At 46.3% G+C, this 13139-nt stretch overlaps 1 protein-coding gene across 1 annotated transcript; it reads right to left on the bottom strand.

The window, feature by feature from the left end:
* Positions 1-475: 475 nt before the first annotated feature.
* CAMK1G (calcium/calmodulin-dependent protein kinase IG) lies at positions 476-12115 on the bottom strand. The gene is made up of 12 exons (XM_010579049.1): positions 12024-12115; positions 9017-9145; positions 8410-8484; positions 7498-7636; positions 7232-7355; positions 6578-6653; positions 5886-5998; positions 4774-4852; positions 4261-4348; positions 3061-3488; positions 2402-2532; positions 476-1371 (listed from the first exon to the last, which is right to left on the bottom strand). Exons 1-11 carry the CDS (start codon positions 12113-12115, stop codon positions 2439-2441), a joined length of 1437 nt encoding a protein of 478 aa, XP_010577351.1. The 3' UTR covers positions 476-1371; positions 2402-2438.
* Positions 12116-13139: the final 1024 nt, after the last annotated feature.

Below are 13139 nucleotides of genomic sequence, written 5' to 3' on the forward strand. Positions count from 1 at the left end.
CTGCGCTCCGACGGCATTGCCTTCCTCCTCTGCAGACACTGACTTGTGTATTTATTCCCATTTTCTGCCTGGAGTTCTCATGTGCCTAAAGTCTCTATTTTTAGCAAATTGAGTTTCTGTAGCTCTGGAAAATAGCTGCACTGAGCCAAAGGATCAACCGCATGGAGAGGGCTAACTTTGGTTGGACTGGCTGGAGCTGCCCAGTGGTTGGAGGAAAAAGAGGGAGAGACTTCAATCTTCCATGGCAAATAAAAACATCCCCAAAGCTGTTATTTCCAGAGGGGTTTATAAACCAAGAAGTTCTTTCTTCTTCTTGTTCTAGCCAATTCAAGCTCTTTATGCTGAATTTCACTGTTCAAATTAAAACCCTCGTGTGGGGTCTTTTAAAATTTTTTATCTGTGCTGCAGTTAATCCTTAAAACTTGCTGTGGCTTCAGTACTTCCATCCTAGAGCTTTCTTCAAATGACCAGATCACAGAAATGGAGAATTTTATCTCCATCATATCTATATAACATACCTATATTTATACAAATAAGAGAAACGCAATCTCATACTCAAAGGTGAAGTCAAATGTCTTGTTTGACTTTCTGCCACAATCTGCTTATTTACCATGTAATGCTTTGCCAGAAGAATACCAGAGGGAGAAGGTCTGCAGATGCACAGGGAATGCTTTAGAAGGGACTTAATAGACCGTTTCCACATCAAATTTCTATGAATAACCAAGAGGCACTTTACAAAACAAAACTTAGCTTTATTAAGCAAGTATTTATTGTGCAATTACAGACTTGGAAGCAGGGAACTTAGACCTCGCTGTGATTATTATCAGACATATGGAGGTTGCTAGCAGGTTGTCTCTCCTTTTGTAGCTGAAGTGAGAACTGTGCAGCCTGGGCAGCTGGTGGATGCTGAACTTCAGAGTGCCAAAGCCAGGGACTAACTGAAACCCAAGTAGTGGATAGGGTGAAGATTGTAAAAAATAACTGATCTGCCAGTGAGTAAAACTCTGCATGGCTTTGGTTCATAGGATTTACGTTGTGCAGTGCAATTATTATGCATTGGACAACTAAACAGTATACAGAAAACAAAAGCTTACAGCATTGAGCGATGTTGTATGGATAATATACACTGAATATGCTAGCAGTAGCCTCAGACTTTCCCTTGCCTTCTCCTAGCTTTAACGATCCAGAAACACCCCGAGGTCACTGCATTGATGGATTCCTGGGACGAACGTGCTGCTTGTCACCAGTCAGTCACTGCTTTCTGAGACGCTGCTGCCTGCCTGCTCCTGGCGGGACACAGCCTCGTTTCTTCCTTGCACTGTTGATATCTGGCTTTGAAGTGCAGAAAAGAGTAAAACAGCCCTTCTGTTTCTGCAAGAGAGGGAATTTCAATTGAGGATTGAACTTTGTTTCACTAGACTGCTACCTTCAAACTGTGCTTTGTTAATAAGCAGTAGCATGGGGGTTAGGAACAGCTTAGATCCCTTTGTGTGTCTTAGTTATAAAGGGTTATTACATCTCTAATCATTGGAATGGACCTTTTTGGAGCCTATAGTAGATCTTGCTTGCATTTGTCTCTTCTATTAATCCTTTGTATATTACAGTTCTGTTCATACAATCTTATCAGTACAGAGTATCATAAAAGATGATAGGAGGTAGCTCACTTTATATAGCTTTTGTGGAGAGCTATGCTAGCATATGCTCACCTTTGAGGAATATTCTTTATTGCAGAATCTAATAGCAATACTTCTTACTGCTCATATATAATGTGGTGCAAATTATAACAGTTTAGGTAGTCCAGAATTAATCCAAGCTATGGTCGAACGGGATGAAACTTTCCTGATTGTACTGTGCTTACCTACAAAGTGAACATCTCCATGCTCTGCTCTCTGGTAACAAAGCAACTTAAACTGACCAGCCTGGACCGAATATGTGAAAGGGAACGGCCCTTCAGGCTGCAGAGCTGTCCTGCCTATGCTCAGCCATGGACCAGCAGCCTGTTGGCAGCCCTTTGCTCATGGTCACAACCAAGACCCAGCTGAAAAGCCCTAATCCCAGCTGATGAAGCTGTTTGGTTCCACTGTGGTTCCCAGTGAGTAGCTTTGAATAATTGTAGAGTTTGATATGACAGGTCCACGCTTGGCTTCCTTTCACATGTTCCTTGGGCAACCCTGTTGTAATGTGAAGCCTGTTGGATTCAGAGTCACTGGACTAGCCTTAGTGGAAGCTGAAAGATGATTTCTTCCTTGAAAGATTATTTAGTTAAGGCTTTTTCTGCTGAAAAAAAACCTGTGAGTCAATTTATTTCATGTACAATTCTTTGCTATTTGTGCCTTTCCCTTTTTCATGCCGTAATGGGATTAATTAAAAGCAGCTGGTGATTGGATTGTGGACCACTTACCGCTGGCGCTGTGGGGAGCCCGGTGGCTGCCTCCTCATCACATAATCAAACAAACTCCAGTTTGCCCAGTGCCACAGTGGGAAGAGTGTTTACTGGTTTTCATTGGAACAAGAACTTCTGATTTGAAATGACTGCTTGGAAATGGAAGAATCGGAAGAGAAAGAATTAAAAAGAGAAATAGCAATATTTACAATCATTCTGCAGGTGAATCAAGATTGCATTTTTAATATAAAGAACATCAGCTGCTGAAAGCAAAGCAGAGCTGGGTGCGAGTCAATGCTGCAGCAAAGGCAGGGTCCAGTCACTTGGCACCAGCTGAGTAATTGGCATCAGCAGCTTCAACCACAGGCAATTTCAGTTTCTGGAAAGCAAATATGCTCAAGTCAATGGAGTGCGGCAGGGGAGCCCTGCTGCCTCAGCTCACTGCAAGCTTTGCCACGCAGCCTGGGCAATGTGCCTCACCTGATGCTCGCACGAGCATGGAAACCCTTGGCTGGGCACTGATTTCCAGCCAGTCAGAGGGTTTGCTTCTGTCCTTATTCCTCCCTCCTTTCTACCTCCACCTGGGCCTGGCAACTTATGTGCCAGGCAACTCCTTCCAGAGATGGTTATTCCCATATACTTTATTGGAAGTTATGGTTAATGACTTGGATACCTACTGGGATTTTGCAGATTTTTTAAGAAGCACTGTCTCAGAGCAGAAGGACGTCTTTGTTTTCTCGTGCCCCATGCAGGCTGGACTGCAGCCACAAGAAGTTCTGGTGGGTGGGCTATGGTTATCCGGCAGGACCAGGCTGCTGCCCGTGGGCAGCGGTCCATTATCCAATTGGCTTTGCAGCTTTCCCTCTCTCATTCCGGTGTCTTGCTCCAGCTGAGTGGGACGGTTTGGGCAGCTCTCTGTGGGGACCAGAGGGAGGGATGCGTCCTTGTCTTTGTTTGGCGTTGCTGGTTGGGTGCCCACCATGGGTGTGTTGGGTCTGGATGCCTCTGAGACTTGTACAACGGGGAGGGTGCTTTCAGCCGCCGCGTGACCGTTCATGTGGAGCTTCTTCATGTGGTGCACAACGGCTGCGGCGTTGAAGGCTTGCTGGGGAAGAAGACAAAAAGCCCATGGTGAGCACCTGGTGATGCCAGCTGGGCGGGTGCTGCGGGACGAAGGGGCTGTCCCCCTGCGGCGATGACTGCGTGCACAGGGGGGGGACTGCCGTACGGGCTAGCACGGACTGTCTGTTTGCACAATACATAGAAAGTGGGATGTGCTCGTTCCTGGCATAAACACCGCGGTTTCCATTGAGTGCAAACTGCTGATGCTTTTGAAGATTACAACCACTTCTATGTGAGGAAATCAGGGGAACAGCTGTAAATTACCCCACAGTGTGAAATGGAGACTAGAGCTGAATTTTGAATGTAAGTATTTAAAATGCTGTCGTACACGTGGTTCCTATGGCATTCCTCTCTCCACCTAAATTCTGACTAAAACTCTTGATGTAAATGAAGTACCAATTTATCTTCGAGGCTGAAAGGAAAAGCTGGATTAAGCTCCCCAAAAGATCTGCTGATGGAGCACCAATTTCTCTCCCTCAGTACAAAGGCAATGTTCCTTTCTCCCTCCCCTTTGCTTTCTTGGCGAGGCCACTATAGTGCAATGTTTGTGGTGAATCTACCAGTATGCATTGCAGCAGGGAATATTGGTCCAAACATACTATAAACAGTAACTGCATACAATTTTCAGGCAGCCTTTGGAGGATCTCAGCTTTTGGGTGCTTACCCACACAGCTGAAGCCTTGCTTATTGCTAGATGGCAGCAACTGGCATTTGTTAGTGAAATGGCTCTAGGCTCCCACCAGCAAACGACTTACCCTCCATTTGCTCTTTGCAAAGTTTTTCTGAATCTGAGCACTGACAGATGGGTATATGTCACGGTGAAGGGCTGTATTTCCATTAATCCTGCAGATGGGGAGAGAAGAAAATGGGCTCGTAGGCAGATGGCATTTGTAAGGCATTCCACATTCTGGAGGCAACTAACTGCTTTGTACGTTCAATCAGCAATAATTAAACCCAAAGGAAAAACAGCAACAAAATGTAACACAAACACACACTTCAAAGCTTGGAAAAGCTCAGGATGGGATTTCTTCTTTGCCTCTGTTTATGGAGGCAAATATGCACAAATTGCATCTTTAATTATTCATCATTTTCTTTCTTTGCACACAAAAAAGAAACACCCAGGGCCACGCGGAGGCAGACGGTGACGTTAATAACGGGGGCTGGGAAGACACCCCTGTTCTCAGCTACCACTGAGCACGTGGAGCGAGACGCGGAGGCTGGTAAATCCCCGTGGCCGCCAGCTACTGCCAGGGCCCCGGTCTGCTCACCATGGGTGCCGCAGGGCTTCTTCACAGGTAAACCTCGTGTTTGGGTTTTTCTCCAGTAAATGTCTGATGAAATCCTTGGCTGTTTTGGAGAGGAGGAAAAACAGAGAGAAAAGGTTATTTTCTCCTTGTTCCAAGATATGATCCTAATAGGACATGGCAAACGCTGGTGGATAAACATCACAAAGGTCAGCCCCAAGAAGGAGGTGTTTGTACCGCTTCATTACTCCGTTAAAGGGAGGTATTTGCAGTGAAGGGCTCCAGATGAAAAAATGTTAACTGGGGAGGGATGTACCAAACTTCACGCTTAGATTACATGAATTTGAGTTGAATTATTCAGCTAAAAAATAACTCTAAAAAACATAAAGTGCAAACTGAGCAGATTTAGAAGTTGCCCTAAAGAGCACTTACATCCCTCTTTTTTTTTTTTCTTCTTTTGCAGGGAGGATTGCGATGTTTGTTATTAAGTCCTAACAAACCTCCTGCTAGTTTTGTTTGTATGTATAAAAGACTGATGTTCAAAATATGCTGCTAAGATGCTGACTTCAGTAAACTCTCTGCAGGCGAGCTCCACAAGCAGGTTAGTCTGGTGGCTGACACGGGTTGCTGTGTTGCTGTAAGGATGTGTGACTTGATGGGAAGAAAAGCAAATGGGAAAAGAAGAAAAAAACCTGAACACAGAAAAGCAAGGTGAAAAAACCCTGGAGTTCCCCTACTTCCAAGGGAACCCTAAGCCCCCTCTGATCTCGCTAATCGTTTGTGAAAATCAGGGTTACATTAACAAAGACTTCAGCCAAGGATGCTGCATTACAGGCAGGATGCAAAGTACCCCAAACTCTGCCAGTGCAGCTTGGCTTTGGCGTCATCACCCCCGCTCCTGTGGTGCCGGGAGCCTCTGCAATCAGTTCCCACGTCTGGGGGTTTGCTGCTGCATGAGTGACTCAGTTCAACGCTTCATCCTTTCCCGTCGCTGCTGAGGCAAGCGAAGGGTATTTGGGGGGGTGGGCTGGGGGTGCGTGGGGGTTCGGCCAGTGCAGGCTTGTGCCCGCAGGACGCAGGGCTCTGAATTGCAGCGTGTGGGAGGGAGCGCGGCACTTCCAGTGCCAGAGATTTACCTGACTCGGAGATATCGTCCCAAAACGGAGACTCAAACTCATAGTAGCCTTCCTTAATCTTTTCAAACAGTTTGGATTCGGTCTCTTCGTAGAAAGGAGGATACCCGCACAGCCTGGAACAGAGCAGAAAGCCAGCGGTCCTTCAGCAGGGCTGTCCACGTCTGCACAGGCTCCTCCGCAGCCCGGCCAGGCTGGGCACGCGCGTGCAACACGAGTGAGCAAGTGAGTGAGTGACAGAGGAGGCTGCTCTATCCATCCATCCACACTCACATCTAAGTGTATCAGTAAAGCTGCAGAAAAGAGTTAAAAACTTAACTGCAGCAGCGAAAGGACAAAGCCACAGCTGGTACATAACTGCATGGTGTGGGAGGAAATGAAACAAAAAGTACCGAGGAAGACTGAATGGTATTTGTAGGCAACTGAAAAAAACAAAGCATAGGATGAGGCACATAATAGAGAAAATGTGATTCCTTTCATCTCTGCTCCAGTACTTGATTCCCCACATCCCTTTCATTTCTGTGGTCTAGTGAATCTATGCAAAGGAAGAATACAGCGCTGCTGTGTTCCCGCAGCAAAATGGGAGGTCCAGTATCGCCTCCACTTGCACTGCCGCTCTGCAGAGGTGTATGAAGTGATGGAGGAGTTGGGAAACTCATGGAAAAGCAAGTGGGATGCTGTTTGCTCTTACTCACAGAATATAGGTGATGACTCCAATGGACCAGCAGTCTACAGCTTTGCTGTACGGTTTTTGGGCAAGGACTTCAGGGGCTGCAGAACAGCAAAACCAAATGAAAATTCCAAGCAATAGTAAATTATCCAATACTGGGAAAAGCAGTAGTTTCTTGTACACTTGGTCTCTGAGGGGCCAGTGCAGAGAATCAGCCAGTACGAACCCCATTTACCAGTTGGATTGGTCTGTGCTTTTTGTATCTATTTTATGCCATTGAATGGAAAGAACCACTGACAATTTCTGCCTGCATCCAGAGGTTTTAACCAGTAAGCTGTGGATCAAGCCAATGCAGCCTGGTGGACATTAAACAAAATCCTGTTGTGTTAAAATTATTTTTGTAATTTTTCAATAAATACATGACTAATGCTGAAATATATTGCTCTTAAAATTTTCCTTTTCTTCAAACTTTTAAACATTCTGGGATTTTGCAGTCTCTAAACTCATCTGTAATCCAGTCTTTATGTCGTCCACATAGTGCATCTGTGAGTAACATGTTGTTGTTAATGTAATTATGGTTTGGGTTTTTTTTCCTTTCTGCTAGGCAACGTATTGTACGTGTACAAGCTTTTTTCCAGACGGCCCACCAGCACAAGCCCATTCCTGATCCTTGGCTTACCAACATATCCTGGAGTCCCACAGGCAGTGGACATGATGCCATTCTGTTCCATTTTAGACAAGCCGAAGTCTGTGATCATGATTTTGGAGTTCTCTTCAGGAGTAAGGTAAAGAAGGTTTTCAGGCTGTGAACACAAAGTGGTCAGAGGTTGAAATTTATGGTCGAAAGCCAGAAGGGAACAACAGAAAGTCATGGGGCAGAGCCAGTAAAGCCTGCAGTCACGCCAGCTCCCCGAGGCGCTGCTGCTGCTGCAGGACAGGTCTCACCTTCAAGTCGCGGTGAACTATTCCATTTTCGTGGAGGTACTTCACTGCTGTCAGGACCTGGTGGATCACCACACTTGCGTCTTTCTCGGTGTAAACGCCCCGTTCTAAAATTCGGTCAAACAGCTCTCCCCCAGATACCCTGTGGAAATGGTAGTTCAGAAAGAAAAAGACTGGGAAAAAAAAGGTTAAACAAAGCTAATCATGCTTTTGTGTTAGGCCAGCTAATTTTCTGGTCTTTTTACAACTCTACCTACAGCAGAACTGTTGCTTGGGTAGCAGTTTTTGTGAGACCGAGGCTGATGGATGCTCTTGAATGCAATTTCAGGGTGTCAGTAAGCATTACTGGTAAACCTAGGAAATTTGGGTAAGGTTACGAGGCAACAACTCCCAGCAGGTCTGAGCCGCAGGCATCCACCACTGCGGGCAGGATACAGAAGCTACACAAGCCGGTATATGTTTTTGTGTGATTGCTTCCTTTAGCTAAATTTGCAAGTTAGCAGTAGCAGCCGGGTGCTCAGAGCTGATGCCCGCAGTGAGCTGCTTTCTCTGCAGCTGACATGTTGCCCATTTTCATTTCTAGAAACCCTGCATGGCACAGCTTTAATTAGAAATACTTCTGTCTCTGCCCTGCTAAACTGTGATGAATTAATTTGCATAAATAGATCCTAATCTTGGTTTAGAAACTTGCTGCGGAAACGAGCATAGGCCAAGACAGCATGAGAAATGTCCAGGTTAGTTCAAACCATGCGGCTCTCGCCTCATTAGTGAGGGGTGTTTGAATGGCTCCTGTGCATGCAACTTTTACACATGAGGGACTCTGGTGTGTAGGTACTGAAATATGATGCATCACCCTGGTCCTGCCACTCTTCTTCCTCTGTGGCCCATGAAGAAATGGCTCTGCTTGATACTTACAGCTGCATGACCAGGTAGAAGTGGGTTGTGCTTTCATAAATATCTTCTAAAGTGACGATGTTTTCGTGCTTTATTCTGCAAAGATAAACGTGGGTCAGAAACAAACCTGGCAAGGACAAAAGTGGCTTTTCAAGTGGAAAACCCAACAGTCACCTTGCTTTAATCACCAGTGAAAGTTCACTGGCCTGTTTTGTGGCTGATCTCCCTTGCCCTGTGTGGCAGAGGATCGTTGACGCCACTGAAAACTCCCTTTGGAGCACCAGGCACCAACAGCAGAGGACCAGACCCTTCGTTTATAAGCAGCTGCCTGCTCTGCATCAGGCGTGTTACTTGGATGGCAAAAGTATTGGCCCTAGTTCTTCTTTCCCTGTGTACTGTTCTGCTTCTACCTATTGCCTTCCACAGATCTGGGGCGGTATGGCTGTGTTGGGGTTACAAACCCAGCCGAGGAATGAGAGAAGAAACTTTACTAATTACTAATTCACAGTAATATTTATATATTCTTTAAAAAGAAATACTTCTTTCTTTATATTATTCTTACTGTAGAGCCACACATCTTAGGAAAGGACATTTGTTCTACTTGACATTACAATGTATATATGCTCACTTTTTCAACACTGCTATTTCATTCTCCAAGCTGCTATCCCTTGTGAGAGGAGACTTCTTGATGCATTTCAGAGCAAAGAGCTTGCCAGTGCTTCTTTGCTTCACTAGGAAAACTTCTGAAAAGGCACCTCTGCAGAGAAGAGAAGAAGTTGTATTTCAGTAGATGCTGCTGCTGTGAACTGGAAGGATACTTACAGAGAGAAAGGAAATTGCAAGAAAAAAAAATATAGTAGTAATTTAACTCTAGGTGGGTGCTGATTGTAAAGCTAGAACTACATCTCCATCAGCCCCAAACTTAGGATATTCAATGCAATATTATGCACAATTTTCTGTTTGTAGAGAAAAGGTTATTTTTGCATAGTTCATCGTGAAGCTGTGTTGAGGTAGCGGACAAAAAAGGCCCCTGCCATGAAATTAAATCACATTCTTCGGGACCATCTGTAAAGACAGTCAAGTGTTTTGCTCCTGCATGTGCCAAGCTATGGGTGAACTTCAGCCGTGCCGGGTTCAGAGCACAGCTCCGGGGAGGCAGATGGCAAACACGGCTTTCGGCACGTGCCTCAGGTGGGTGCAGGAGGAAGGACCGTCTGTGGACTCATGGCTCGCTGCCTTTCAAGGAACCTTTCCACTTGAATCCATTGGGACTGGGAGGATTTTCCTGGGCTAAGTGCAAGCCCAGCTGAGGGGCTCTATCGATGACTACCTCACTAATGGGGTGGTCGGCAGCTTGAGTGCTCGCTGGGGTTAACAACCCCCCGTGGAAAGACCTCAACAGCCTCCACTCTAACAGGGCCAAATTCCTGCTTAATATAAATCATGCTTCCTCAAAGCCTCCATCGTCTTAAAGTAGTCCTTCACTTTCCCTGGTCAGCATTGCCCTGAGGACTGAGATAGCCTAATTACAGTGAGGAGAGCCCACTTATGTTGCAGTTTGGGTAAATCAACAATGTTCTGTCTATCTAAAGTGCAAAATAACTGGATAACCTCAGTTAATATTTTCATTCAGCATCTAATGTGTTTTTCTTTCTGCAGAGACCTCTAATACGTGTGTACCCTTAGTGACAATGAGTGTCTTGTACATTCCTGATAAGGGTTCAGCCCAGTGCGGCGATGAGCAGGTATTTATAACATGCCTAAAGCTCACAATCCTGTTAAAGGTTTGTCTTAGGCAGCTGAACACGTGTCTCGAGACAGTGACAGTGCATACTTTGTCAGGTCAGTCCTCAATAATCTTCATCAAATGAGCAACAGATTAATTGATGGCAGTTAAATGGAACTTGCCACTGAGTCTGCAAAGCCCTGCAGGGAGCTGGAGGGCAGAGCAAGGAAGGTGAGCGCAGTGAAAGCACCTTCTTGCTTGGGACGCTATTATGGCAAACCCAATAAATAAGGGCAGAAAACCTGTATCTCCTGTAATCCACTAAACAAAGAATCCAGCATGCTGTGCAGATAGATTGGCTGAGCACGGAGCCGTACCCATCTGGCATGCGGCGCTTTGCTCGTGTGTCTTTGTTAGCAAGTGGCAGCCGGAGATGACGCAGGGGAGAGCCGGAGCCGAAGGCAGCTCCTCGCTCCACTCTGCTGTCCTCCTCTTCCAGCGGGCCCCTGGGTGCTGCAGAAGCAATGTGCAAAACCACTGGGGTCGTGAGGAACTGGGCTGTGCCAGCACTGGTTCCTAGCAAGGAAAAAAACCAACAACCCCAAACCAACAAAAAACCCCAAACAAAAAAACCCATAGATTTTTGGGAAGGCATCCCTTCCCATAGATGAATTCGAATCTTTGTTTCACCCAGTAAATTATATGTAACAGTATTCTCTCTTCTGGTGCAAAAAGCAGGTGGTGTTGGGACCTTTTCTTTGTTTCACACATTTTCCTCCTTTTATGCATGTAAACTCCGAAGGCTGTTTTGTGGAAATACCTTTCAAGTTCCCAAGAGCTCTCAGGGAATAGGCAGGGACTTCCTTGCTAAGGTCCCTAGTTCAACAGTTGTGGATGCTGGGGGAAGGTGATAGTAAGTTTCCAGGTAGTTTTAGGTCCCAGATCTTCAATTATAGTCTTCAGCTAGATGAAGCAGTGCATGTGGAAAAAATCCCAATTTCTAATGCTAAGTTTTCCTATTAATATAATAGTAGGAAATGAACAACCTACAAATCAGATGCTGGGGCATCTGTTCTATATATCTGTCCCAAACAGTTTATAATAATTATGCCCCTTATTAAAAAATGATGAATCAACAAGTTGGCTAGGAGAGAACAAAGCTTTTTCTAACCTCATTCCTTTAGAAAACGCTGCTGTATAATTTAACTAATTTCTAAGGCTGACGAGGTACATGATAATTTAAAACCTCGCCAGGCTCTGGAGTAGCTGTATTTTGGGAGCTTTGCTGTGGGTTCTAAAGTCACAGAAAATTTGGCCATGACAGAACTCGCTGGTGGAGGTAATCTAATTCCTCCTCCGCCACCTTGGAAATGTTTTCTCATCTGATTCACATGAATAGGCAAATTAAGCTGTTAACTCACAGAGAAGTAACGTACAACTTGAACATCCTTGTTCTTGTTTCATCCCTCAACTGAGTCAGGGTTTGTGAGCTAAATATACAACTTATTATTATAATACCTCTCTCAGAGCCATCCCTTGACCTTGCTTGGCCTTGCAGCAGCAGCAGACCAGTGTGCTCAGCAGGAAAAGAGCAAAAACTTAACTAAGCTGCCATGCGGGCTTAGAGGGAAAGGAGGAGAGGGCAGAGCTGACCCGGAGCCGTGCCGCGGGGCTGGGTGGGAAGGAGCTGCTTCGGTGCCGCTTGGCAAGCATTAGCCATGAACCAGAGCACCAGCAGCAACCACGCAGCAGTGGTGGGGCTCCCAGCCCTCACCTGGAGACTGGTGCCTGTCTCAGAGGGAGCCGTTTTCTTGTGACATTGGCCAGTGCTGGGAAGGGAGTCGCTGCCCTGGGCTGGGAAGCCAGTATCTAGAGGTGGCCCTGTCTGGAGAGCAGCTGTGGTACTTACGATCCCAGGGCCTCCATGAAAATGAATGTTTTTCGGATGTTGCTCGTCTGTTTCTTCCAGGAGCTGCTGTCATCCTCTTCCTTACGACCCATCTCCTCCAGAGTGGAAGCAGGGAGCGCTGTGAGGAAGAGGAGGAGGAGAGGTGACTGATGTGGCAGGTGCTCATGTGAACAACGGGACTACCCAGGAGCCAGCAGGATTCAGGATGCCATGAATGGTGTTTACTGGGTCGGAGGAGTCAGACTTTTCAAGCATGTGAAATTTTGTGCTGCTCTTGCTACTCACAACTGTTCGTGCTGACCATGTCCCTGCCGCTGCGTCCCGCTCCAGCCGTCAGTGCAGCGTAATACCAGATCAGCTGGGTAGGAGCCGGTGACCATATGGTAATACTCTCTTGTCAGTATACTCATTTAGCGCGTGTTGGCAATTACAAATGTTTATATTGTGCTACATATTTAGTGGTTAAAAAAGCCCTGCTGAATGGTTGCTAATTTTAACCAAAGCATCCATGACTTCCTGGATTAAAAGTTAGGTACAACTAGCGATGAAGATGGATTTCAGCTGAGCTGCTTTATCGCTCAAATAATAAATAGTTTAAAGAGCTCATGACTGCAGGGAGGGGAATTGATATAAAACATTTTGTTGATCTGTCTTGTAGAGTTTGTGCTGCTGTCATCTTTAATTTTTGTTAATTGACAGACTGCTTTTGCTCTGAGTCATAACCTTCCCGTTGCCTTTTTCTTGCAGGGCTGCGATGCCACGGTGCCGGCTGGCGGGAGGCCGCTGCCGAGGCGAAGGGGTGCCCAGCTTTTAGTGCCCTGCCCTGATGGGGCGTCCGTACTGCAGACTTGCAGCAAGTGGTCCCCGCCTGCAGTCCCCCCCACCCGCTCGGCGTGCAGGGGACGGTGAGAGCGGCTCGCAGAAAATGCATCTTTCTGCAGTCGCCCCTGCTCTGCGGGGCGGCGGCTAAGCATGTGTTATCGGCGTTGGAGGATGTAACTGCAAGAAATCTGGTCTGTTGATAAATGCAGCCACGGGACTCCCGGCTGATCCGCATGTCTGAAACACACGCTGCCGCTCACGGGCGGCTTGACCTTGGTCAGGTCTCAGTCCCCC

The sequence above is a fragment of the Haliaeetus leucocephalus genome, unplaced genomic scaffold (genome assembly GCF_000737465.1).
Source record: "Haliaeetus leucocephalus isolate CR32 unplaced genomic scaffold, Haliaeetus_leucocephalus-4.0 Scaffold68, whole genome shotgun sequence".
NCBI lineage: Eukaryota > Metazoa > Chordata > Aves > Accipitriformes > Accipitridae > Haliaeetus > Haliaeetus leucocephalus.

Coding starts and splice junctions, on each gene's coding strand:
- CAMK1G (XM_010579049.1), bottom strand. CDS start 12,115: ATGGGTCGTAAGGAAGAGGATGACAGCAGCTCCTGGAAGAAACAGACG. Junction 8,485..9,016: donor GAAATAGCAGTGTTGAAAAA/GTGAGCATATAT, acceptor TTATCTTTGCAG/AATAAAGCACGAAAACATCG. Junction 2,533..3,060: donor AAAAAATCTGCAAAATCCCA/GTAGGTATCCAA, acceptor ATTTCCAAGCAG/TCATTTCAAATCAGAAGTTC.